The following is a 23,612-nucleotide window of genomic DNA, read 5'->3' as shown; positions in this document are numbered from 1 at the left end:
ACTTCGCAGGAAGAAGAGGGAGGCGTATGTGATGTGGAAGAGATGGTGAGGTAGGAGGGGGAGGTGTTGAAGTTGCCCGTGGGCTTTACGCCAAACGCTCGCTTTGAGTAATGGCGCTCGGCAAACGTGTCCTGCCTGCAAATGGCTACTCTAACGCCGACATAAGGTCCCCCGTTCCTCTGAGCGCAAAAGCAGGCGTGATACGAAACGCTCTCTGTCGCATCCATCATGGTAGAGAGAATTCCTCGCTAAACGCCGTTTTCACACGTGCGAGTCCGCAATGAAATTAGAGCTTCGCAGTTAAGCACCGCGGTGCCTGTTTCGAAAAGGCCTGTCCGTTGGCTGAAAGCAGCTCGCTTTTATAACATCTGACATTGTGTAACAGCAGCAAGACCGCTTCTGCATCTCAAAGGGAGCATAGTTAATGAGCATTTGATGGCGGCATTCGATACAACGGCAAAAACTCGGGAGCACGAGAACTCGCAAAGCAGCTGTTATGCCCGCGAAGCTGAGATTGAGCGTTCTGCTGGATTCTCGGCCCAGCTTCTCTGGCGAGAGCGCGGAAAGGGGAGAGCGGGTTGAAAGCCGAGAAATTCAAATTGGCACAGAGCTTCATGGTTAAAAAAACGGGGCATTCATCTCGTCGCCAAACTTAGGCTTCTGCCAGTAAGACAGCTCACGTATGACCCTTTCGAGATAAGAACGAGTGGCAGCCTCTTTGCGTGTAACAGTACATGGCAATTTTGTCCTCTATTTTTCTTTTTGACAAGATATTAGTTCTTGTTTTTGTTTTATTGCGAAAGCAATACTACGCCAGATTTCGGCCCGTCGCGTAGTTCGTGGCCGCAGTCACGAATGACCTTGAACAGTCGCGAAGAAGACGATGAAAAAGAAGAAGTAGAAGAAGAAGAAAAAGAAGGAGGAAAAGAAGAAGGAAAAGAAAGAGGAAAAGAAGGATAAGGAGGAGGAAAAGAGGAAGTAAAAGAAAAAGGAAAAGAAGGAGAAGGAGAAGAAGAACAAATTGAAACCCATTCGCAGCACTAATAAAACAACGACAGGTAGAAAACACGCACGACAGGACGAATGCTGCGTGCGTGTTTTCTACCTGTCGTTGTTTTATTCGTGCTGCGAATGGGTTTCAACATGGATCATTACCAACTGGCCCAAACATCGGTATCATTGCAAAGAAGAACAAAGAAAAGGAAAAAAAGAAGAGGTGTAGAACCCTTCTTTTTTTTATTTATTTTTTTTACTTGATAAGTGCGCCACCAGGCACAGGTTTAGACAAGAGAATGGAAACTTTGCGGAATGTCAGCAAGAGTGCAGAAGCGACTTGCCCAGAAACTCGCAAACTGAGACTGTAGAATTGTTGTAGAATGTTCACTTATAATAGTCATATTCGTGGCTTCACCACGAGCCCGCGCCTTTGAGTTAGTGAGCAGAAGCCGCCAATAAGGCCGTTCGCAACAAGCTGTTAATAGCCTTAGAATTAAGTAAAGAGGAAGAAGTGTGAGGTTTAAAGAGAGGCATTGTCCTTACGCTTTGATACGTATATACAAAGAAAACGAGAAGCGATAAAATAAGCTGCCACTTAAAGATATAGAACTCCTTCTATGTCGGCGGTACGCTATTCGCGCAACCGCCGTAGCTCCGCTCAGCGACACTCCATCGACGGCACATTGCATAAAAGCGCCATAGTCGCGTCAGAGCAATGGCGTCGAAAATCCCGGGCTTCGAGGGGCGGCGCCAAAGCGGCAGCTGCCCAGCCCTTCCGACAAGGCCTAGCCAGCACACCTTCTAGCCGTTCTGTGTTTTTCCGCTCCAACCGCGCCACGCAGCTTTTGTGCGAGGCCCGAGGGCTCTCCTATCTCTGAGCAATTTCCTCAGCGGAAGCCGGCCGGTATTGCTTCGTTCCCCGGCGCCAAGCTTTGCCCGGAAATAGGGCCAACATTAGCGCGGTCTACTCATCGCGGGACACTCGAAGAGGCGGCGGTTCGGCTTATTCTGCTCGTGTCCTCTGCGGAGAGGCCGTGGTGAACGAGGAGAGGAGACAGGGTAGGGAGTTAAGAGGAGAAGGGACGGGAACCTGGGATGAGGCTCGTAAATTAAACGGCGGTGCTAGGGCGAGAGTTGACTATATAGGCCGTCCTTTGTTGTCGCGAGTGTGCACACACTGCTTAACAGCCCGGATTCAACAATGCACCGCCCTGGAACCTCATTATAAGGGAAACCCTATTTATTTGTCACATGCTTTGTTACCCTCCCTGCTTTTTTTTTTATCAGGGGGGGGGGGGGGGGGGGGGCGTAGTGTAGTGGTTTGAAACATGATCCCTGGTGGCCTTCTTTTTTTCTTCCTCGGTAGCCTCAGAGCTAACTAAGCATCATTATTCTGTCAATAACAACATTCCAAGCAGTTATTGTCGAGTTTTTTGGGCCAGACATAATGCAGGCTGTGCAAAACGCTGAAGTTCAGCTTAACAACCCCAACACTCTAACTGCGACGAAATGAAGGTCGCGTTCAGGTATTGTTGTTATTACTCGCTATTGTTTTGTACTGACAGTAGCATGTAGCACCTGGTGGGGTCGAGAATCACAATGCATTTAAGAATTACATTAAAAAAATAAACAAGCTGAGTAAGCGACAAAGCAGCTACGTCGATGAGCAAAAACGGAAATATACGACCATGGAATTTCTATTTCCTTTCACCGTTGCCGCAGTTCCGAGATTTTTTTTTTAATTGACCTAATCAGTGCATCAAAACAGCATTAAGACAAAAGCATACTATGTGTGATACACGCGTAATATTCGACTTCCCAAGCACTCACTCTATCTTCTGTTCGATACACACTGCCGATAAACATTTCACGAGGTAAGGCCACTAACTACAATCAATAAAACGAAGGATAGGCGGCCGTGGGTGCGCTCCAATACCCAACCAGACCTTACAGATAAGATCTGCAGTGTGTGAAGTGGTGATCTCGGACAAGGTCTGTTACAAGGCCAGAAAATCATCGTAAAGAACCAAATGTTTCCTCGCTTTCGTTTCACTCTGCTGAAGGTGTTTTCGCTTACGCGCGCACAGTTGATATTATTGAAAGATTGATATTATTTTATGAGCTGTCTCCCTTAACGCATGCGAGGATGTGCGGTTAGCCTCCATGAAGCTGCGTTTCCATGGAGAAATCACACGCCTGGAGCATGAGTCGGAGCTACCGGGATGCGGCCACGGCACGTAAGCATTGACCCTCACGGAACCCACGTCTCAAAGACCGTGCCCATTTGGGGAGAGTGCAAAACCAGCAGGCCCCGCAACAACTGACGACCAGGGAACAAGAAAATAAAAGAAAGCGTATACGATTGCAAAAGTCGCCAAGACCCAAGCAACTTAGTTTAGAGAGGGGAAAATTATTCCCCGAGGGCCCTGCGATGTCCCTGTAGCGTAAGCGTTTCGGCGATCCACGGACACGTTGGCCTCGAAACCATCACCTGGGAGGAATCCGCGAGCTTGCTCCGAGGCGATCGCTTTAAATAATTCTCGGCCTGTATCGCTGTCAGTATTTTTATCGGCGTTCTCCTTTCTCCCGGCTGCTGGCCTTCGTTTTCTGTATGTATGTATTTTCCCACTCTTTCTGCTTGGTTTTTTTTCCTCTGTGTACTACTAGGCCATCCGGGTGGCGTGAGACAGGATACGGACTTCACACACGCGAGTGAATCATTTAGAGGCGCACACCTCCTGAGCATAAACTCCGCAAGGATTATTAATTATTAACGGACTGTGGTACGACCAAGAGCTTTAATCGCGCTGATGGAGGCACGGGTCTTCTCACCAACTCCAGAAGTCAGTCGCGTCCTCGGAAAAAAAAGAACGTGGCATCCGCTTCATACGTGTTTTCTTTTTTATTTGCACCCCTTTTTGCGCCCTTAGTTCAGTTTAGTTTTATTTTCTTCACATTCGTGTGCCAGAGCAACTTATACAAAGAACGAATTTCGTTTCTCGTTTTACCCGCTCTCGTAGTTCTTTCTCTTTGTCTCTTTCTTTCTCTTCCTCTCTCTGTATCTAACCTTTTCTGTTATAGGAGCTCTGGCTCTCGTCGTTTTCTCTCTCTCTTTCTCTTTTTGTATCTAACTTTTCCTGTTACAGTTAGAGGAGTTCTACAGACAGTCCAAGCCGACAGAGACAGCGGCAGAGCGGGCAACTTGATAAGAGCTCCCTTTCCACGCGAGACAGCCATTTCTGCATCTCTGTTCTTCACTTCGTTCTTCACCCTTGAAAAAGAAGACGCGCAGCTTCAGCCTTATTGAGTTAGTTCGGCCGCTGCGGTAACGACGCGTAATGCTACAGGCAAAACACCACGGTCGAAATAAAAGCACGTTCTCTCATTCATTGTTAACGGCGTGCGCCCCGAGGTTATCAAATGCGTAACGCGTGTTCTTTGATTTTTCTTTCATAGGGGTACCAACAATAAGTGTTAGGAAAGAGTAATTCATTTCCTTCAAGTCTGCTAAAAACCAATCTCCTTCTGAACCGACCCTCTCTTTCTGGTATGTGCCGCACAGACAGAAGGTGCACCGCTACGAACGAATAACTGCAAATTTATTCACGACGGTTACTACACCGCAGCGCCTCAGCAACTGCGCCATCCTTTCAGCGACCCCATAGTTTTTTATATTGTGCGACGAGATTGCGGCATTATTTTAGGAACGCGCGTTTTGGAACATGTCTCAGGCTGTGCTTGGGTCCAGCAAAGAACGTAACAGTTTCATTGAACCATAACCTACTTGCATTAACTAAATCTTGCATTGCTATCTCCGCGAGCTGCAAAGGATAAAACACAAAAGCAAATAATTAGACTGTTTAATAAAAGAGCTGAATATCACTACACCCGAGAGGAAATGCTCGCAGTCACATCATTGTCCTTATTCTAAATATGGTGGTCAGAGTACCCCTCTCCAACGTTCACGTGCGCTCTCTGTCAGCTTTTAATCTTAAGCCCAAAATTATTAGGTTAAAACTTTCAAATAATGGCACATTCATTGCGGGTATTCCGCGGTCACGCTTAGGTAGCTCAGTCGAGTGAAGCCGTTGCCCACTTACAGAGGACGAGCAGATCGACGGTTCGCTCCAGGGGCGGCTCTCCGGAGGCTTCTAGTACGGGGTTGCTACCCTTGCAGGTGAAGCTCCCTTCGTGATCGTGCCGCGTGAGCACGACCTCGAGCATGCTCACGGTGCGGAAGGTGCCGTCTCCCAGCGGCTCGACGCTCGGCTGCGGCTGTGGCGTCATGCGCGTTGTCCGGTTGTACCACACGGCCTCGGCCACTGGCCGCGCTCCCGAGATGACGCAGCGAACCTGCAGCGCGGTGCCAGCCTTGGCTGGCATGCTTGGGCTCTCCATTTCGATCTCCAGGGGCTTCACTGCGCGCCGCCATCGAGAACGACAATTCAATCAATCAATCAATCAATCAATCAATCAATCAATCAATCAATCAATCAATCAATCAATCAATCAGTTATATCAGTATGAAGAAAAACATTCATCCGCCACTCAGCCAATCAGTCATTTGTCAGGCAGTGAAAGTGTGAATCCAAAAATCAGTGAATCAATCCACATAAACACTTCGCCAATCTATCAGTCGATTAGCCAGTCAATCAATCGAGCAATGGATCAACTAACTTTGCTCCCATAGTCCTTATGCCCTGCCTTTTTTTTCTTCTTTTTTTGCCATTAAGAAGTGGAAAATTTGAGTGATATGTAGACGTTCGTGAAGTGAAAGACCGGATTCACGAAACTGTTCTTATTTGTACGTAAAGGGCCATCTGGCCCTTACTCTCTACGGAAGAGGTACGGTCACGATGCCCGCCTAGTGTAGTCTAACCGCTTACCGCGATTTTTCAGCTCATCGTGGGTGGTTTCACAAAAACGTACGCAAAGTACTAGAATTGTCGCACTGATCACTTGTGAATTTTATTTCACCGGTTTCTTGTTGCAACCAATTTCCAAGTAGAGTGCAATAAATAGGCCATTGATACTATAGAGCTTAAATGTACCATTGCAAATAGTACCGAAACATTCAACTGACAATGACAGCTTAGCCCTAGACACTCATGGCTATCACCATGGGCACTGCTCAGCTTTGCAGAACAACACTCCATCTCCCACTTGTAAAATGCCATTGAGTGCCATTGAAATGACCTAATAGATGCGAATCAGAAAACATAACAACGAGCATCAGTGATTTCGCCCTAGATTCGCTGATTGCAGAATGAAAGCAATACCAATATTTAACACATAACGTGTTTGTTTAAACAGCGCGTGTTTATGGCACCATAGTGACTGGCCGGCGAAATCTGGGAGAATACTTATGCCTATGGGTATGAAGCGACAGCGCTATTAACTCTCGTCCACGGCTCGCCTACTAATGAGTCTTCGTTGGCGTAAAATGCACTTCCCTACCCTCACAATGACTTTCCCTTAATTTCACTCTCTATTATCTAGTAGACAGTGACAAACATGCGGTCGCAAGCAACCATACATCTATGAAAGACAACCGGGCAAAGATATAAAGCCCCAATTTAACAAAGTCCCACGAATGTGACTGCATGGCCTATAAGGGTAACGTGTCCGACTCGCGTTTCAACAATCTCGATGAATTCGACTCCCATCTCATCCGTCCATCTCAAAGGAACTACCCGAATCGGCAGCTCTCGCCAACACGGCAATTACACGTGGTCTGGTGATGTCACACAACCCGGCGACCGGCTAATGCTCGGCCAAATTTCACCTGCTAACTATGCCACCCACGAGAGGCGTACTCGTGACTGTTTGCTGACAACTTCTAACCTTGGGTTTTCTGGAGAGCGGGGCCTTTAGCGCTGCAACGTCAAAACGTCACTGTTTGCAACAAGGACAGGGTTCAGCCAGTCACTACGATAAAAAATGAGGGAATCAGAAAACAGGTTGGAGGTCGTTCGTACTACACATAAAAATTAGGTTACGGGTTGAGGTTATAATTTCTTAGAGAAGCGTGCACCGTACTGAATTAATTAAACCGAAACATGGTAGTAAATACGCACGCCGCCATGTTTGCTGGCGAAACAGCGAACGGGCGCCCTGAATTTGTACAAACAGGTCGAAGCGACATTTAAAATTTCGAAAGTGCCATGTTCGTTTGCCTAACTTGTGTCGGGACATCTCAGGACGAGGAACTTCAAGACAATTTATTGATTTTTTCCACGGCGTCGCCCAGAGTGAGCATCGCACCACCTTGATGAAGGAACCCACAATGAATTATAAAGAGCAGCGCAGGCACAAGCTTTAAGCGAGACATTCAAAACAGCTTTGATATGTACTGTGTCAAGATGCAGTTCTCCTATATTTTTGGTCTATATGCTTTTGCTCATTTTCATTGCAAATAAATGCATTATTATTATGCTATCAATAATATTCATGGCTTTGCATTAGCCACTTTATCATGCTCAGAGTCGTGTCACTGCAGCAAAGGACGGGTGAGTAGAAGCAGAACCTGCTTGAAGATATCTACAGTCTACGAACTAGTTTTCGAACAAGTAAAAAGAAACTATGGCAGTACCCATGAAGGTCCTTATCCTTACCATGGATCAGCTTAAATTGCCCACACATTCAAGAGAAAAACAAAAATTAGTTGTGGTTTAGCTCCGGTTAACCCTAGTTGAATTGCGAAAGCAACGGCGGAAGCTTCTTTTGCCTGCTACATTATTCCCCTATCACACCATATCAATGTAAGGTGCTACATCATTGGGGACACTTAAGCTAAGGGTATGACGCGAGAGCTTAAGCTACCAGCCCACATATAAAGTCACGCTTTGACGAAGCCGTGTAGACGTGCCAGCGTGTCGTAGGGGTAACGAGAATGCAAACGGTTCAGGCAGGCTGGTTCTGATATCACTCTCCCATATGAAAGGAGCGACCCGAGTTGGCAGCTCCTGCCCATGGCATAGGGGTAACGTGAATTCAAATGTCATGGCAGGCTGACGTTTTTATGAGGAGACCGTAGCTACGCTTCTTTACGGCGTAGCTGCCTCTTCATGGCGTAGCTGCGGCCACCCGAAGTCTCCCTTTGGCTGTCACAATAAAAAAATGTGGTTCTTGACACCTTCGCCGCAAGCACAGTATTAGAACAGGGTGTTGTTTGCAGTAATTAGGCACACTGGCTGATGCGACGAATACAAATGTGCGTTTAGTGCCATACACGCTGGTAGCGCGAACGACAACAAAGAGTGTTTTGGCATTGTCAACACAACGCTACAATTTTTCTCCCGGCTGTTGGCCACCTAGTTCCGGAATTTGTATTGCTTCGTAACAGCGACATCAAGCCAAGACAGTAGACAGTGAAAACTATTAGGGAGACAGAATTACAATTATTTCGACTTTGCCAGGAAATGATTACCTAGTAAGCCGAAATTGTTCGACGTGGTAATGAATGTGTAGTAAAGATTTTATATCAAGCAAAATTTGTACAGTGAGCTTTGAAGTTTAAATCTGGCGACCCTTAACCGCTTACACCGGCGCCTGTGCGCTGGCTGAGTTATTCCACTTACATTTTCCATCATTTCGAACTAATAGTGCAAGCTGGTCACGCTGTATTTTGCTCTGAATAACCCGCTGTCTCATTTTGTTCCCACGGCGACTTCCATCTCAAGTTGTTATCGCAACCCGATTAGTTGCACGAAGCAGCTTGTGACTGCGAAAATATGCCTGAAAGCAGCGTTGTAATAAAGCATGAAAAATAATCCAGAAAACAGCATCTCATTGTACAGTGGCGCCTGAACGGGCCTTCCCGAAACGAAATTCTGGCTGGTCAACTTGAGTTTGGCTGTAAAGCACAAGTTGGCCGCGGCTATCTGCGCATACGTTATGCCGAATATCCATCACAAGTCCAGCGTATCAGTCGCTGGTGACCTGCTCCAAAGGGGCCTGACTAGGCAGACTTCTTGGCCTTCGCAGAAGTCATGCGAATACTTAACTCCAACTTATCAAGCTGTACTTCCCAAATAGTGCTAGGTGATGCGGTTCCCAACACCCCACACTATGATTACTCTACTAGGTCAAACGTTAATGATTTTCGCATTTTCATTGCAGTACCGCTCTTACCTAGACTAGCAGAGAGCTTTAGATTACTACAGAAAAATATTCAATCATTGCTAATTAATAACAAGGCCACAGAAACAAAAGGTCACATTTACTTGTATTTCGTGCTCCTGTTTCTCAGGGCGCTATAATTTTAAAATGACCGAACAGCCCAAGCAACGTAGTTTACAGTTCCCTATGTCCTCCTTGGTTTCAGTGACTTCTCGCTACTTCAGATTTTTTGCGCTGCTAATCATTAACAAAATGGCGAATCAACAAGCCAAAACTATGGTTGTTAATTATCATGCTCACAGTCTTCACTCCTCCTATTGTTTTATTATACCAATTTCTGACATGAAATCTACCAAAAACTAGTGATTCAGCAATAAGAAAAAAAAAAACATGCCACAAAACTTTTGTTGAAAGCCTTAGGAGAGAGGGCAAGTAGTAAACATGACGGGTTACAACAAAGCGGCGGCGCCTACCATGCAAATCCAGCTCGACCCAGCTGCGAATTGGCTGCTCGAGGGCCTCGTTGGTGGCAGTACACTCGAATCGCGAGCCGAGATCCTGGCGGCTGAGCGGCGTGGCGAACGTGGCGGCCACGTCACCGGCGCCACGCTCTCCGCGGCTCTCGTCCACGTTGGCCGAGAGCTGGAGGTCGCCCTTGTACCAGGCCACCTTGGGCATCGGCTTGCCGCCAAACGTCTTGCACGTCAGGCTGAGCACGTCACCCTCCTGAAGAGGCCCCACGGTGGCACCACTCTCCAGAGTCTGGCCTTGCATCTCGATCACAGGAACGCTCGGCTTTGCTGCAAGGAATGCAGGGGAAATTTGCAAACATTGCACACAACTACTCCAGTACAGGTTTTGACACAGTTAGTACATTTATCCACATAACAGAGGAAACGAAAGATCGCCTATGTTTGTGGACATTGAAACAAGCTATATAATGCGCCACCGTGGTGGGTCAGCTGGTTAAGGCGCTCGAATGCTTAGCTCGAGGATGCGAGGGCCATCCCGGCCTCGGCGGCTTCGTTTCGATGAAGGTGAAACACAAGGAAGCCGTTTACTCAGGTGGTCCAAATTATCCGGAGGACCCATCTGCAGTGTCCATTGCCAGTGTCGTTTGGAGACGATAAACCCCATATACCACACCGACATAACTATATGACCTCACAGTTAATGAAAATATTATTTACACTTAGGGTAACGGAAGCTAACATAGTCATTTTAAGAAATTACTGTTAAGAGACATCAGCGCGTCTCGATGGAGCCACTGCACAGGGGAGATGAAGCGCACCTAATGTAAGCCAGAATTTTATTCCGCCGGGTGCGCTTCCTCTCCCCTGTGTACAGTCGCTCCATCGAGATGCGCTGATAAATTCAACGATTGCCATAGGACACATGTTAACGAAATATCACTTTGATGCATATCGTTGTTACTTCGCACAAACGTGAGAAGGTTTGCCTCGCGTGACCCTCGAAAATGGCATTGGAAACTGAGCTGCAGTCTTCCGCTTACTGCGGAGTACACGCACGTAGTTAGCAAAACAATAAGTATTCATTATTGCTTACATTCCCTCTCTGCCTGGTTTGGAAAACTTTCTTGTTTCTCTTCATGACCTTTCGGGGTAATCATCAGCTTGCTTAGTTTCCAAAATCAGCTGGCGCCACGTGCCTGTCCTCGAAGCATCGTCGAGCATCTCTCTACTTTTGCTTCATTTAGGGGTACTCGTCATGAACGATCAACAGTCCCAAAGCTGAATTCAATCAGATAGGGTCAATCTGGCGCACTTCGAAATGGAAGCATAAATTAGAAGAGGTCTTTGTATATGCCACGTTCGCGTCACGCTGGCACAACCTAGCCGAGGTTGTCGGAATAAAAAAAAAAGCGCATTTAATGAAATTTTAATTAGAAATAAACTGTTCCTAATGTACTTGTGTACTCAGGACACGGCAATGACGCACGGTGCCTGCTCGTGAATTAACACATTGAATGTTTTAGCCTTCCATGTACGGGTGGCGGAATTCCGACCCCGCATGCCATACTGCCATACGGGAACGGTGCTGAACTTGCGTTTGAAATGTCACGTCGTACAGATACACGCTCCCTGCGAGGTACTCCCTCCGTCTACGACTTACAGGAAGGGTTAGAAAATTCGTCATGCTACCTGGAAGCAAAAAAAAAAAAAAAGATGATCGCGGTCCGCAGCATTTCGCGCTATTCACGGTGACACGTATTCGCAATTTTCGTGGTTTCCGTTTCTACACGTGAATTAAACAAGGGCGAGCTCAAGTTGAACTTTATATTTACTGGTAGTTTCTTGCAGAAGCCGATAGAAGTTGATTTTTATATTTATCACAACCCTGCAGCTTGTTATTTACCGACGCTCATGGGGTATTATCGCTCTCCAAAGTTGCTAAAGTTTTCCGGCTTCACTCACTCCGTTTATTCGGGTTCTGCGATAAAGTAATTTCCTCATCGGTGAAAGTATTTTCTTTTTAACAACAGTTTGTCTCTCAAACGGTTAATATAAAATGCACTTCACATTTGGTTGCTTAACCTTCATGCGCCGAAACGTGAAGATTTATATGAATAGATTTGTAAAAACCTTGTATATATTTTTTAACATCAAGCCGCTGATCCTCATCTCTTCAAGAAGAAAAAAAAAAAAGACTACCAAAATAACCTCTGGTTACCTTCACTCTGCGGTGAAGGCCTCCCAGGCACTGCTCCGCTTTATGAAAAGCCCAGGCCTAATCGAAAGGCTATGATTTTGCTGTTACGTTACGTGATATGACTGTGACGTGATGTGACATGTCTGTGATGTGACTGTACTAACTGCACCCATCCCTCTCTTATAACCTTTTATATCCACTCACCCCTTTCCCCCAGTGCAGAGTAGAAAACCGGTTCCTTTTACGGGTTAACCTCCCTGCCTTTCCTCCTCATCTTCCTCCTCCTCCTTGGGCTTTTTCCGCTCTCTACGTACAGCAGAGTTCACCGTGCTTGCCCAGACACCTCTCTAAAGGGAAACGCGCACGTGCCTACCGAGCGCGTGCTAGTGTGCGAGCTTGCATTAAACGCACTTCGTTGCATGGCAGTGATAAGGTGCACGGCCGCGTTCAGAGAAACGGAGCAGTTAAACTGCTATCCTCCTCAAGGTTCAACAAGAAAAGCGGTTTGTGTTCAGCTGAAGCAGCCGCTTCGCGAGCGGCGACATACGAAACCGCGTCTGAGCTATAGCAGCTCGGAACGAGGCAAAAATATTCGCGTTTCTCGGCACTTTTTGGCGCGCCAGCACTCGCATTAAACCACTCTAAGCGGACGCACGCTTTTAAGCGGGCAGTGATTTCTGGTCGCATTGTCGCTGTGAACGATATACAACGCGGGCTACGGAGGCACCTTGCTTCGCATCCAGCTAAGCCTAATGGCCATAGCCCTTGGTGCTTTTCATTATTCTCGCTGATATACGGCCACTAGTCGAGGCCAGTGAGAGGACGGAAGCCGTAGCGGTGCGCTCCACAAGCGAGCGTCCTTTAGAAGCTTCGCGGACGGACGGAGGGACGGAACGGCCGCAGAACACATCCATAAAAAGGGATGCCGGCTCTGGATGCAGTCCATTTGTCTTCGCGGTTACGGTTTGGGTGCCGCTCGAGCCTGAGCCAGGCGGGGGGCTTTAACGGGGCCGCCTCTGCGAAGGGGCTCAAAAGGAATGCGTTGTGGCGTCGTGAAATTTATAAACTACTCCTCGGCAGGCCGGCGGAGTCTATGCTTTTGTCTGTTCTAATTTTTGTACTTTCCAGCACCCGGTGCTAGTTTTCATCTGGCGAAGTGTCGGTTGAGTTATTGCTCGTAAGCTTGGGCTAAAATTAGCTGCGTTCTACATCTTCCACGACGCTGAAGGTTAAATTATTCGCTTCCGCATCGAAATGTGCTCGGAAGTGCTGGGCATAAACTGCGCTCTGTTTTCCCAGCATTCGACGCTGCCCTGGCCACGTTGCTTAAGAGCCAAGCTTGAAATTGAAAGCAACAAAGACGACCAATACTGTTAAGAAAGTTCTATTTACATTCACGATACTATTCGTCGCGAGTGAGGTCTATAGTGTCGAGGACCAAATTAGTTTTAATGACGAACTGGGAAAGAAATGAAGAGGTACACACAAGCTGAAGGTGTAGAAGAGGTCTGAACAACCATTGCTGGACAGAGGCCTCTTCTATACCTCCGCAACTGACCCTGTCCGGTGACATGTACACCCAATGCAAAACTTTAGAACATAATCCACTCAGCTAACCTTGCTTCCTCTGTCTCTCCTTCGAGTCCAGCCCGTTAACTGTGGCGATCACCGGTTACCACGCCTTCGCGTTACATGCCCCGTCCATGCCCACTTTATTTTCTTGATATTGACTGAGGTGTCATTAGCACGCGCATATTCACTGGTCCACTCTGCCCAATTCCTGCCATTTTTTAAGCTAAGCCTATCATATTCTATCGATGACTTGGGGCACTGCCCTCAGTTTAAGTCGAATCCTTTTCGTTAGCCTGCACGTTTCTGGCCCACGGGCGAATACAAGTAACACGAAACTATTTTGTGCATTTCCCTTCAATAGTAGTGACTGCCATCCATGAAGTGAGAGTACACCGTGAGTGCGTTCTACTCCATTACTATTCTTCTAGCTATACTCCGTACCAGCCTATAAATTTTAGACCCAACATACAACTCTGCCTCCCTAAGTCAATGATCATACTTTTCAATTCATCCCCTGAGTAGCGTAGCTGGGCAACGCCATCAGCGAATCGCATTTCATGGCATGCCAGCTTTTTTCCTAATTGCGAGAAACGCTACGTGATATTGCACTCCACCGTTCATAGCGTAGTATATGAAATGAACCAAAGTCCATTAGCGGACGGCCTTTCTACGCAATTTCTCTGCTTCGATTTCTTCTACAATACAGAAGAATATGTTCTCTTTCAAGAACGTATAAGAATCTAGCACGAAAAAATACCAAGGCCCCCTTGCTAAGAGATTGCGGCCATTTAAAGGGACACTCGTTGAAGGAACTCTCGTATATAAAAAGAAACTGAAAGAGAAAGAAATAAAAAGGACAAAGGAGTACGAAATGTGGGCCGAATTTGGTCGGTTCACTCATTCCGGAAAGCTGCAAAAAGCGTCCAAATGAGCAAAATCGCGGGCAAGATCAATTAGCCTTCGCATAAATTTCGGGCGTAATATTTCTGCAGTTTCTTTTCTTCCTGGCCGTCCAATTCATTTCATTAATACTATTTTTTTTTTAATATGTATGTCTTAAGGATCGCTACTATGTTCAGCGGTTCTGAGGTTTCGTGAGGGCTCGTCTTGCTTCTTGCTCTCCTCTCATTTTCCGGTGCCCTTAATGAGCGCTGAAAAGTCCACAAATGAGCAGAAATCTGAGTGGAAATTAGGATATGAAGATAAAATGACCGTACCCGCGAGAACAATCGCAGAATGCTGCCTGTCGATGGCCGCGTGCGGCTCGGCAACGAGTCGGCGGCCAATGATATCGGTCTTCGTTTAGCTTCGAGCCCCATTGTTCCGCCCGATAAAAGAAAAAAAAAAAAAAGAAAATGAATGTCGAGAGAGGAGATTCCGCTGAAATTCCGGCCGGTTATCGGAATGAACAATGAACGTTCTACTTCTTCTGCTGCCACCGGAAGCGATCTGATTGAGGCCCTTCCTGGCCGGTAGTGCCGAGTAGCCGGAATTGTCCGTCCGCCTTGCATAATAGCGAAACACTAATGACGAGAGAAGAGTGTTGCCGCGACGACCTTTTCTTTTTATATATACATATATATATTGCTCATTTAGGATTGAAATTTATTTCCCGACAAAATCCTGAAGATGTCTTCCATCAATTCTACCTCCTGCGCTTCTTGAGATATGGGTGTGTAGCATTACACTGCTATCGTGGATGATGACTTGAAAGTGATCAGCTTTTATTGCAATCAAACAATGCCCTGCGAGTATCTAAAATCATCGCGGAAATTTTTTGGTCATCCACTTCTGAGGTGCACTTTCCGTGGCTCCATATAATGCCAGTTTTGTCAGCGTGGTTTGAAAAGGACAAAGACTATTATTAACGCTCTTGTAAAGTTGTCTAAGTACTACCTCGCCCACTGTAGTTGCTGATGAGTGAGCTGCGCACCAATTCGCTAGAGAACCACAAATAAGAATACACGTTTGACTAAGGTTTTTGAAAGAATGAGTTCGGTATTATGTATGACAAATGACATATCTGCTTAAGCGTCCCAAAGCGGCATTGGCTCTGAGGGACGCCGTAGTGGACGGCTCCGGATTAATTTCGACTGCTTGGCGTTCTTTAGCGTGCACTGACATCACACAGTACACAGGAACATTTGCGTTTCAGCTTAACGCAATGCAGCTGCCGCTTCTCCTGATCCGGCTAGGGTCTTTCAGTAATGACGAGATTGACCGTCCAGAAAATTAAATTGTCGACAGATGCGTTGGTGTTGCGTGACAAATGATTTTCGGCTGCGTAGTGTTCACTTCACGCCCTCCTCCAAATAACAAATGTTCCTTCGAAGTTTCAAATGATACGAAAACGGTTTTCTTTAAGTGCGAAGCCTCTTCAAGCTCATAAGCATATTCCACGAGATCTGAAATGAGCGGGTAAACTTTGCATGGTTGACTATTTTTCAGGCAGTTGAAACTTGAACTCAGTGGTTTAAAATTGCTATGAAAAAAAAAATTTTTTTAGTCCCAAATGCCAGATTCTATGAAGTCGTAACTGTTTCCTTTTTTATGAATTACGAATGAAAAACAACGCCAGACGCGTTTAAATATTGAGTGTCAAAAGCATTGCTCCCCCTCGATATCGCGGGTGTTTGGGAAAAGCGCGCAGAGGCCGGTACTACTACATTCACCGAGTCCGCACTCACCCAGAGTGATGAGGTTGGCGTAGGAGAGGGAAGGGCATTTTCCTCTGACGTAGGTGACGTCGCACTTGTACTGGCCCTCGTCGGCCAATCGCAGCGGGAAGATCTCGAGCTGCGCGGTCGAGTTGCGCAGGAAGAAATCAGCCCGGTCCGGGTTGGCCAGCTCCTGGAGCGGCTTCTCGACGTCGTTGCTGTACAGGTAGATGCGCTTCCAGACGTCGGACACGTTCTTGGTCCACGTGATGAAGTAGACGTTTCCGCAGCGCTTCACGTCCACGTCGCACGGAAGGCGCACCGACTCGCCCACCAGGCCCGTCACCGTCGTCTCCTGGCCTGCGAACGGGGGAGAAAGACGCCGCCATTGTGAGCGACGCGAAGGCACAGTAAAATGACACCCGTAGCACACAGCGAGACATGTGCTGTTTCATGTACGCATGGCAGTTAATTCGATTCAACGAATGTTCTAAGAATGTTGTGTCCAGTCGATAACCAATTCGCCCATTTGACAGTACAAGACAGGACAATAGTATTGTCATGTAGTAATGTCCCCTTCCCTGCGCCGGGAGTGTTCCATCGTTCAAGAGAGACTACCCAAGTGGAATAGGAATCGAAGCAACTACCCATGAATCATGTCATTCGACGGAAATATTCAAATTTACCCTCTCTTGTCATTTGGAACACGTTCGTACAGTTTTCAGCGATAATTTGGAAAATGTAAGGTCGAATTCGCTGTTGTCAGACTCACCAGTGTTCGAAGAGGACCGCTTTTAAAACGAGATATACGCCTATAGTTTGCGTGTTTCATGAAGCTGGGCGTGTCGCCGGGGTTTCCATGACAACAACTGCCAAGAAGGAATAAGGTCCGTGTTAACCTTATTGTTATCATTTACCTGGCGGACTATGTCGCCATTGCAGCGTGACGTGTGAAGTGAGAAAACAAGCCTATAGAATTGCAAAATAGGCATATTATTCAGCATACATAAAAATAAAAAAAATATCACATAACTAAAACCAGAGTCGAATAAAAATTGCCAGGGTTATATATGGTTAGACTACTTTCCACGCAAACTAATATGGGTCATCGCGTTCTTTTCCTGCACGATGTGCCGTTCTTCTGGATGCTTTGACGTGCACGTTTTATCGATGATCTTATCGCTGACTCTATAATACGTGATGATAGAAGGACGTTAGAAAATTCATTAACTTTCCTCTACGCAATTCACTTGCACGTCACACATATATGTTTAGCACTTCTCATCGCGTAACCATGGTTTTAAAGGTTCCTAACAATCTATATTGTTACGGTCTACTAACGGACGATGGTATTGTAGAAACAGTGGGAATCACAGTGCTGTGGTGAAATACAGCGGTGCGTATCATATGTTTCCTGGTAGACGTTGCTACTAATTAAACTAATATTATGTGATCCTGATAGTGATAATGTGATTCTGAACCCACAGGTTCAGGATCACATTATCTATTCTAAGTGCCAAACGTAAGTATAGCTGGTGTTAGACATGAAAATAGATTCTTCATTGGAAGTTTAGGTACCGCGAACTCACAGAGGGTTATTCAAAAGAGAGAACCTGCAATGCACTGTTGCAGTAATAATCGAAAGTGGTGCCGCTTATGAACGAAAATACGAGCAGCAGGAACATATTGGAAGCTGCAAATAGTGCTTATCAAACATCGTAGTTAAGCGGTAAAACCCAAAAACACAATACCCGCGAGGTTTAACTTAAAATTCGAACTTCGAAACGGGCTACCACGCTTCTTGCGGACGAATTTTCTTTTTTTTTTTTACCTAACCACTGCACAAAGCTCGTATATTTTTATTAATGTAAAGAAGACAAAGAACTGAAAACGCTGCGGCATCTCCATCACCATCACTGGTCTCCGGCGCCCATCTCTCTCGCGCTGAAGCTGTGCCCTGCGGCTGGTATCCCGATCCCGCTGTGCCCGATTTACTGCCAGCGCTAGACCTTCAAACCATCTATTAAATCCACATTTCAATTAGTACTTTCTGCCTGATGTGTGGGCTCCTGTCTTCCAATCGCATGAATTTATTCCCCTTACAACTGGATTCGTCGGGCAAGCTCGCAATCTTAGGCCCTATCACCAAGAAAATATGCTGGCTTCAGCTTAACATGGAAAGCTGAATCCAAGCCTCCAAATAACCAATAACGCTTTTTTTTAATAAAGGAGCAGATATCTCTAAGACATTCATTCTTAATGCAAATATCAGCAAGAGCGTCAGAAACATCGTATGGATAAATAGGCTAAATGCGGTACTGTTGCGTGTATATGCGTTTGAATCACTTCTTTTCGTACACTCTTTTGCTACTCTCGCGAAGTGAACTGCAAAATATTTAGGCGACACTTGCGCTCAGCTTTTAAGAATATTATGCGCCGGCGTTAATAGCTCCCGTCTGTGACACGCCTTGCTTCAGACAGCACAATCCATTGGTCCGATATTGGTATTCTGTTGACAATGTCTGGCACGATTTAGGACCTATGCATTGCCAATATAGTACCAATATCGGGCGGTTCGTCGTACGCGAATATGCACTGTGCTGCGCTAACCCACGTGGCTGTGCGCGTCCATTATTCCGCTATATTTTGCAAGAGAATACGTTATTTGAAAGGCCAACCTACGCGCACATGACGCGCACGTAGAACACACATACAGTAAACCACATACAGTAAACCAAGCCACAATGCCTAGATGTGTGGATTATGGTTAGCATATGTCGCTCGGGTCCCAATGGTTCCGGATTCGATTCTTATTCCGGCCTCTTATCTCAAACAAGCTGCCCGAATCGGTAGCTCCTGCCATATCTTGACGTCACATAACCCGCAGAGCAGTAAGTGCTAGGCCACGTCACCTGTAAACCACCACCTGTCACAGGTATACCTGCGATTTTTAGCTCACAACGGCGACAACGCTGCCAAAACCGACAACGCGAGCGCAGACGCTGGATTTCGAGAGAACGCGGCCATTCATGCTATCGCGTTTAAAATATTTGCACGTAGGAAAGACATCAATGACAAAAAACAAAAGAATAAACACTGCTTTTCAAGGTGTTTCTGCAGCACTGTTGGTTTAAGATATTCATATGTCATCTTCTGCACATAGAGGTTATAAGAAAAAAGGGAACACTGCCGCGGCGAAGAAGGCTACGAACAACGACGAAGATTGCGTAAAAATGGTTTCACTGAAACGAGGTCGCTTCGTGGACTCAAATAAAATAGTCATAGCGCTGAAAACAATGTAGAACGGATGGAGCATTGCTATTTTGTCCGCCTCCTTTTTTCCGGCAACAAATAGAGAAGAAACACCTATGATTGATCTTACGAACGAGTGTTCAATGATTCCCAGGACAGCTGTCGAATAGTGCTTGACAAAGCAAGAGTAAGGAGAACAGAAAAGGAGAAGCCAGAGCGAGAGAAGCGGCGGAGGGGAGAAGAGTGAGCGCCAAAACCGGGTTCCAAAGAAACCATTGCGATTGGCCGTTTGTTTCCAGCTCTCACTCTTTTTTTTTATCTTTTTTCTTTATGGCGTTTCAATTGGCGCCATTGAACGTGGCCTGCCAGAAAAATAAGAGAGCGGTTCTAGCGAAGCCGTTCGATACACTATCCACCGTTCTGCTTCTTTTTTCTTTTTTTTTTCGAAGTTACAATTTTTTAGTTCTTTTTTACTTGCTCCCTCTGTAGTTCTGGCGGTGTGCTGTTGCCGCGTGTCTTATTGCTCGCCCCCGTAACTGCGAAAAAGTCGTTTTTTGGGGCCGAGAATTTGTCTTTGGATGATGAATGGCCGTGTCCGGTGCCTGATCACAACCTTCGAACCGCCGGGTGCGACTCTCTCTCGCAACTACCGACGCAGAAGATTAACGTCTTAAACTCACGCCCCTTCGATGCTTGTCGTCGTCGCCTGATTCTCGAACTCTGTGACTTTTCCTTGTTTTCTTTCTTCGCCTTTTCCTCCCACTGCTCCTCACAGTTGCCTCTTCCCTGGAACAGACACTTCTTTGGTTCTTTCGCGATCGCTTCTTTTCGGAAGTGTGATAAAAAAAAATAATAACTGACGGAAACAATGTGCGCGCGAAAAACGCTTGGTTTGCCGGAATTAGAGCAATAAGAAAAGTATTTTCCTTTTTTTTTTTTCGAAATTTAGAAAGAACCGGCGTTTTCGCAATACCAGCCTATATTGCTGACATAAATCTAACGTAAGCAACAACAACTGCTCTACCGCCTGTTTTATCGCGGTTTAGTGATAAGTGAGGTTTAAACCAGGTGGGTAAACTTTATGCATTTAGTTTGTTTACGGTAGGGCTGGATAATATGCATTGGTCTCGCCCACGGCGAATATACAAATACTAAAGGTTGGTGATACTTTTTCAAATAAATATCTGTAAAACGGACCATGAAAATAGGTCTTGTTGTCGTCCTTTGTCCCTGTCGTTTTTTCGCGCTGTTCTACACAATGGATTACCAACGTGCCCAAGCTTCTGTTTTGTCTTCCTTCGTCCCTGTCGTTTTTTCGCGCTGTTCTACACAACAAAAGAAGACTATCGAGAAGAAAACAGTCATTGGTAAGAAGGAAACAAACAGCTGGAAAGGGTTGCGCAGTCAGCGCACCAGATAGAAATTATTCTTTCAGCGGGGTGGATCAGCAGAAAGTCCTGTCTTCACAAAAGTTCGTGAGTTAAATTTCACAAGTTCAGTTTTACGAGAAACCCGCATGAATTCAGTGAAAGTGCAGTGCCGAGCATATGATGTTCGCAAAAGTCACGCGTACTTACTAGCAACTGACGTAAATTGACAGTAAGAACAAGACACGCCTCGCTAATTCGCTACAAAGCAGAGAATGGTTGAGTAACCGAGGTATTAAACGCGTGAATGTCAAATTAAAAATATAGCAAAATATGCATGAGTGCCGGGGCAATACACCGGTTGACAAAGTTGGTAATGCGAAACTTTGCATTGAAAGTAAATTCGTTCACTGCTATTCATAACTGCACACGTAGAGGCTTTATCGGTTTCTTGCTGGTTTCTAGAGAGCCACAGCGCGGCTCCTCTCTTGCCCGAACCGTTTCTAGCGGGACATTAGACGAGAGCACTATCCCAAATGACAAGGCAGTGCTTCGGTGTTGCTGCACTTCGATCTGACCTTGACTCCACGTGTCATTGCTTGTTCTGTCTAAACGTCTCCATGGTAATGTGTGACGCAACGACGTTGCAGGGAACTGAAGCAGTCTACGGCCTTCACAGACCATGATCGCGAACAGCAGAACGCCATTCCGTAAAGGAAGAAAGAGAAGACACAACGCCAACTGCAAATCAATGCATAAGTTGCGTTGTATTCACATTTGCTCTAGAAAAAACATGAAAAGCAATCCAAACAACTTACCCCCCCTTGCTTATAGGTTGGTTTGACAGGCCCTTCTTTAAAGTATCGTACGCGTCGAAAATGTAAAATTGTTGTAACGCTCTCTCCTAGTGCACCATCGCACTTACCCTCAATTCTTGTGCTCTTCCAGTCTATGGCAACCCCTTTTAGTGCATTTTCTTGTTGTTTTTTTCTCTGCATGCATGGTATATTTTGTTACTTTGTTTTTCTCCTTCGTGGACATAATGCTAATGGAGCAATGAAGATGCTTGTTGGTCGCTGAAGCTGCGGTCTGTCAATATATATAGAGTACCCCTTTTTCGCGCTGACTTTCAGTAAAGAACAGACTGCACTGTGTACGTAGTTTCCCACAAATTAGTTTATTCTGACTCTATCAACCACTATACTCTGGGTCTTTAACCATCGCTAGGGACACCAGCGGGCGTCAACCTGCCGCATACTTAACGTAAGCTCGGAGCTCCTACTAGCGGTTTGAACCATCGTACCAGAGTGGGCTGGCTAGTGTTAGCCGGTTTGAAATAAAATGCTGCGATATCACTCTGCTCAAAGGTATCAGAAATGAAACAAGCTGAGAAACTGGCAAATTTAAGTAAGTACAATGGTATTTTTTATTTGAGGTCATTGCCCTTCGCTTAATGAGATGTCTAATTGCTTGCTCCTGATAAAGATCGAGTAACTTTCCCGTCATGACTAAAAGCTAATTTTATTTATTTATTTTTTTCACTGCACGCATCTCAGTGCGGAAACAGGTTTCTGTGTGGTATATATTAAAAAATTATGCAAAAAAAGAACCGCGGTTAGTTGCACCATTATACATACTGCATAAGCAGGGAGGCGTATGCCTCATTTAAAACTTTAGCAGTGGGACAATACACGGCATTCGCTTACTGGCGTGTCCGCATATCTGTTTTGACATCAACAGCAGATAGTAATGGCCACACACAATCGCTAGCCATTGCCGAAGTTCCAAGGGGAGCTTTAGGAAGGAGTGATGAAAATAAAAGAGAGCTATTGTACATGGAAATGGCACTTGAAGAACGGCCATTTCTCTCACTCAGCCGAAGAGGCTTTCCCAAGAAAGAGGCCGATGTCTCTCATTTATTTTATTTTTATGGGAAACAAAAGAAAAACTTATAAGTGGAGAAAATGTCCCTGGCTCTCGCCCGCTAGGCTCCATTTCCACTTGTGTGCCGCTTTAATCAAATCCGCTTCGGCGTAGAAGATAAGTAAAAATAATGGCACGAAGTAACGGAGATCGAAGAAAAGCGTTGCGAGCCTCAAATTCTGCGTCAACGTCACCAAGTCCAAGAACATTTGCCGCACAGCAAATGGACCAAGAGCGAAACGGAGCTGACATAAGACGCGGTAGCGAAAATTCAAGCTACAAAGGAGAGGCGAATGGATCACACACACCACAGGTTGTGTTTACGTGTCGTGGTTTTGTATGAAGAGGCGAGGCAAAACAACAAACCCGTGTATCCATGGTAACAGTCACTGCTTCCCTCTCCGTGCAACAAGATTACTTGCCGAGTCTTACGTTTGTTTAATCTTAGATGTTTGTACACAGACACGTGCAGAATTAATATTGTTTAAATTTGTTCTTATTGCTTTTAATCAAAGGCAAAAAAGAACCTTCGTGAGCACATGCTTGACAACGTCTTCGGAAAGCGCAGTCCATTGCAAGAACGCTTTCGTCATCAAAACCGGAAACATCGTGAATTGTACCAAATGACATCAAACCGACGATGCCAGGGACAACGCATGTGTGCCGCCACCGAGTACACGCACAGTCCTTCGAATAATAGCAAAAGCGCCGATACCTCTGCCAAGAGTAAACTGCGAACAGGGGCGAACCTCTACTGCATTGAAACGGAAAAAAAATTTATTTCCTAGGTGCCCGTCTGCATTGAGCAATATTGTGTTCCGAAAGATGCTCACAGTGTGCGCTCATCTGCACTTGTATCATCAATAAAGCAGTACAGGCTTTGAAACGGAACGGTTTGTTAGCAACATTCCGACGCGTCAGTGACTACAATTTCAACATAAAGCATCTAGAACGACAAACTTTCGCAGAACACTCGTTTGCGTATATAAACAGCCCGAAACTGGAACTTGTCAATAGCGCACATGTTTTCCACGGGAACAGTAAGTCATCTTTG

The 23,612-nt window shown here is 45.9% G+C and overlaps 2 protein-coding genes across 3 annotated transcripts in view; one reads left to right on the top strand and one right to left on the bottom strand.

Annotated features, from left to right (window-relative positions):
- The window catches only part of LOC146185731 (uncharacterized), a 624,411-nt gene that overhangs the window by 178,366 nt on the left and 422,433 nt on the right, over positions 1-23,612 (top strand). The gene's annotated exons all lie outside the window — the stretch shown is intronic.
- The window catches only part of LOC146185732 (hemicentin-2-like), a 182,347-nt gene that overhangs the window by 24,455 nt on the left and 134,280 nt on the right, over positions 1-23,612 (bottom strand). The window contains exons 2-4 of the mRNA XM_084606658.1: positions 16,047-16,376; positions 9,591-9,917; positions 5,097-5,414 (exon numbers count right to left, since the gene is read on the bottom strand). Of these exons, the coding sequence (XP_084462784.1) occupies positions 5,097-5,414; positions 9,591-9,917; positions 16,047-16,376 (975 nt within the window). The remainder of the gene's footprint in view (positions 1-5,096; positions 5,415-9,590; positions 9,918-16,046; positions 16,377-23,612) is intronic.

The sequence above is a fragment of the Amblyomma maculatum genome, chromosome 6 (assembly GCF_055883805.1).
Source record: "Amblyomma maculatum isolate TAMU_Amacu chromosome 6, ASM5588380v1, whole genome shotgun sequence".
Lineage (NCBI taxonomy): Eukaryota > Metazoa > Arthropoda > Arachnida > Ixodida > Ixodidae > Amblyomma > Amblyomma maculatum.
The sequence above is the reverse complement of the archived record's forward strand: the minus strand, read 5'-3'. Positions and strand labels throughout refer to the sequence as shown.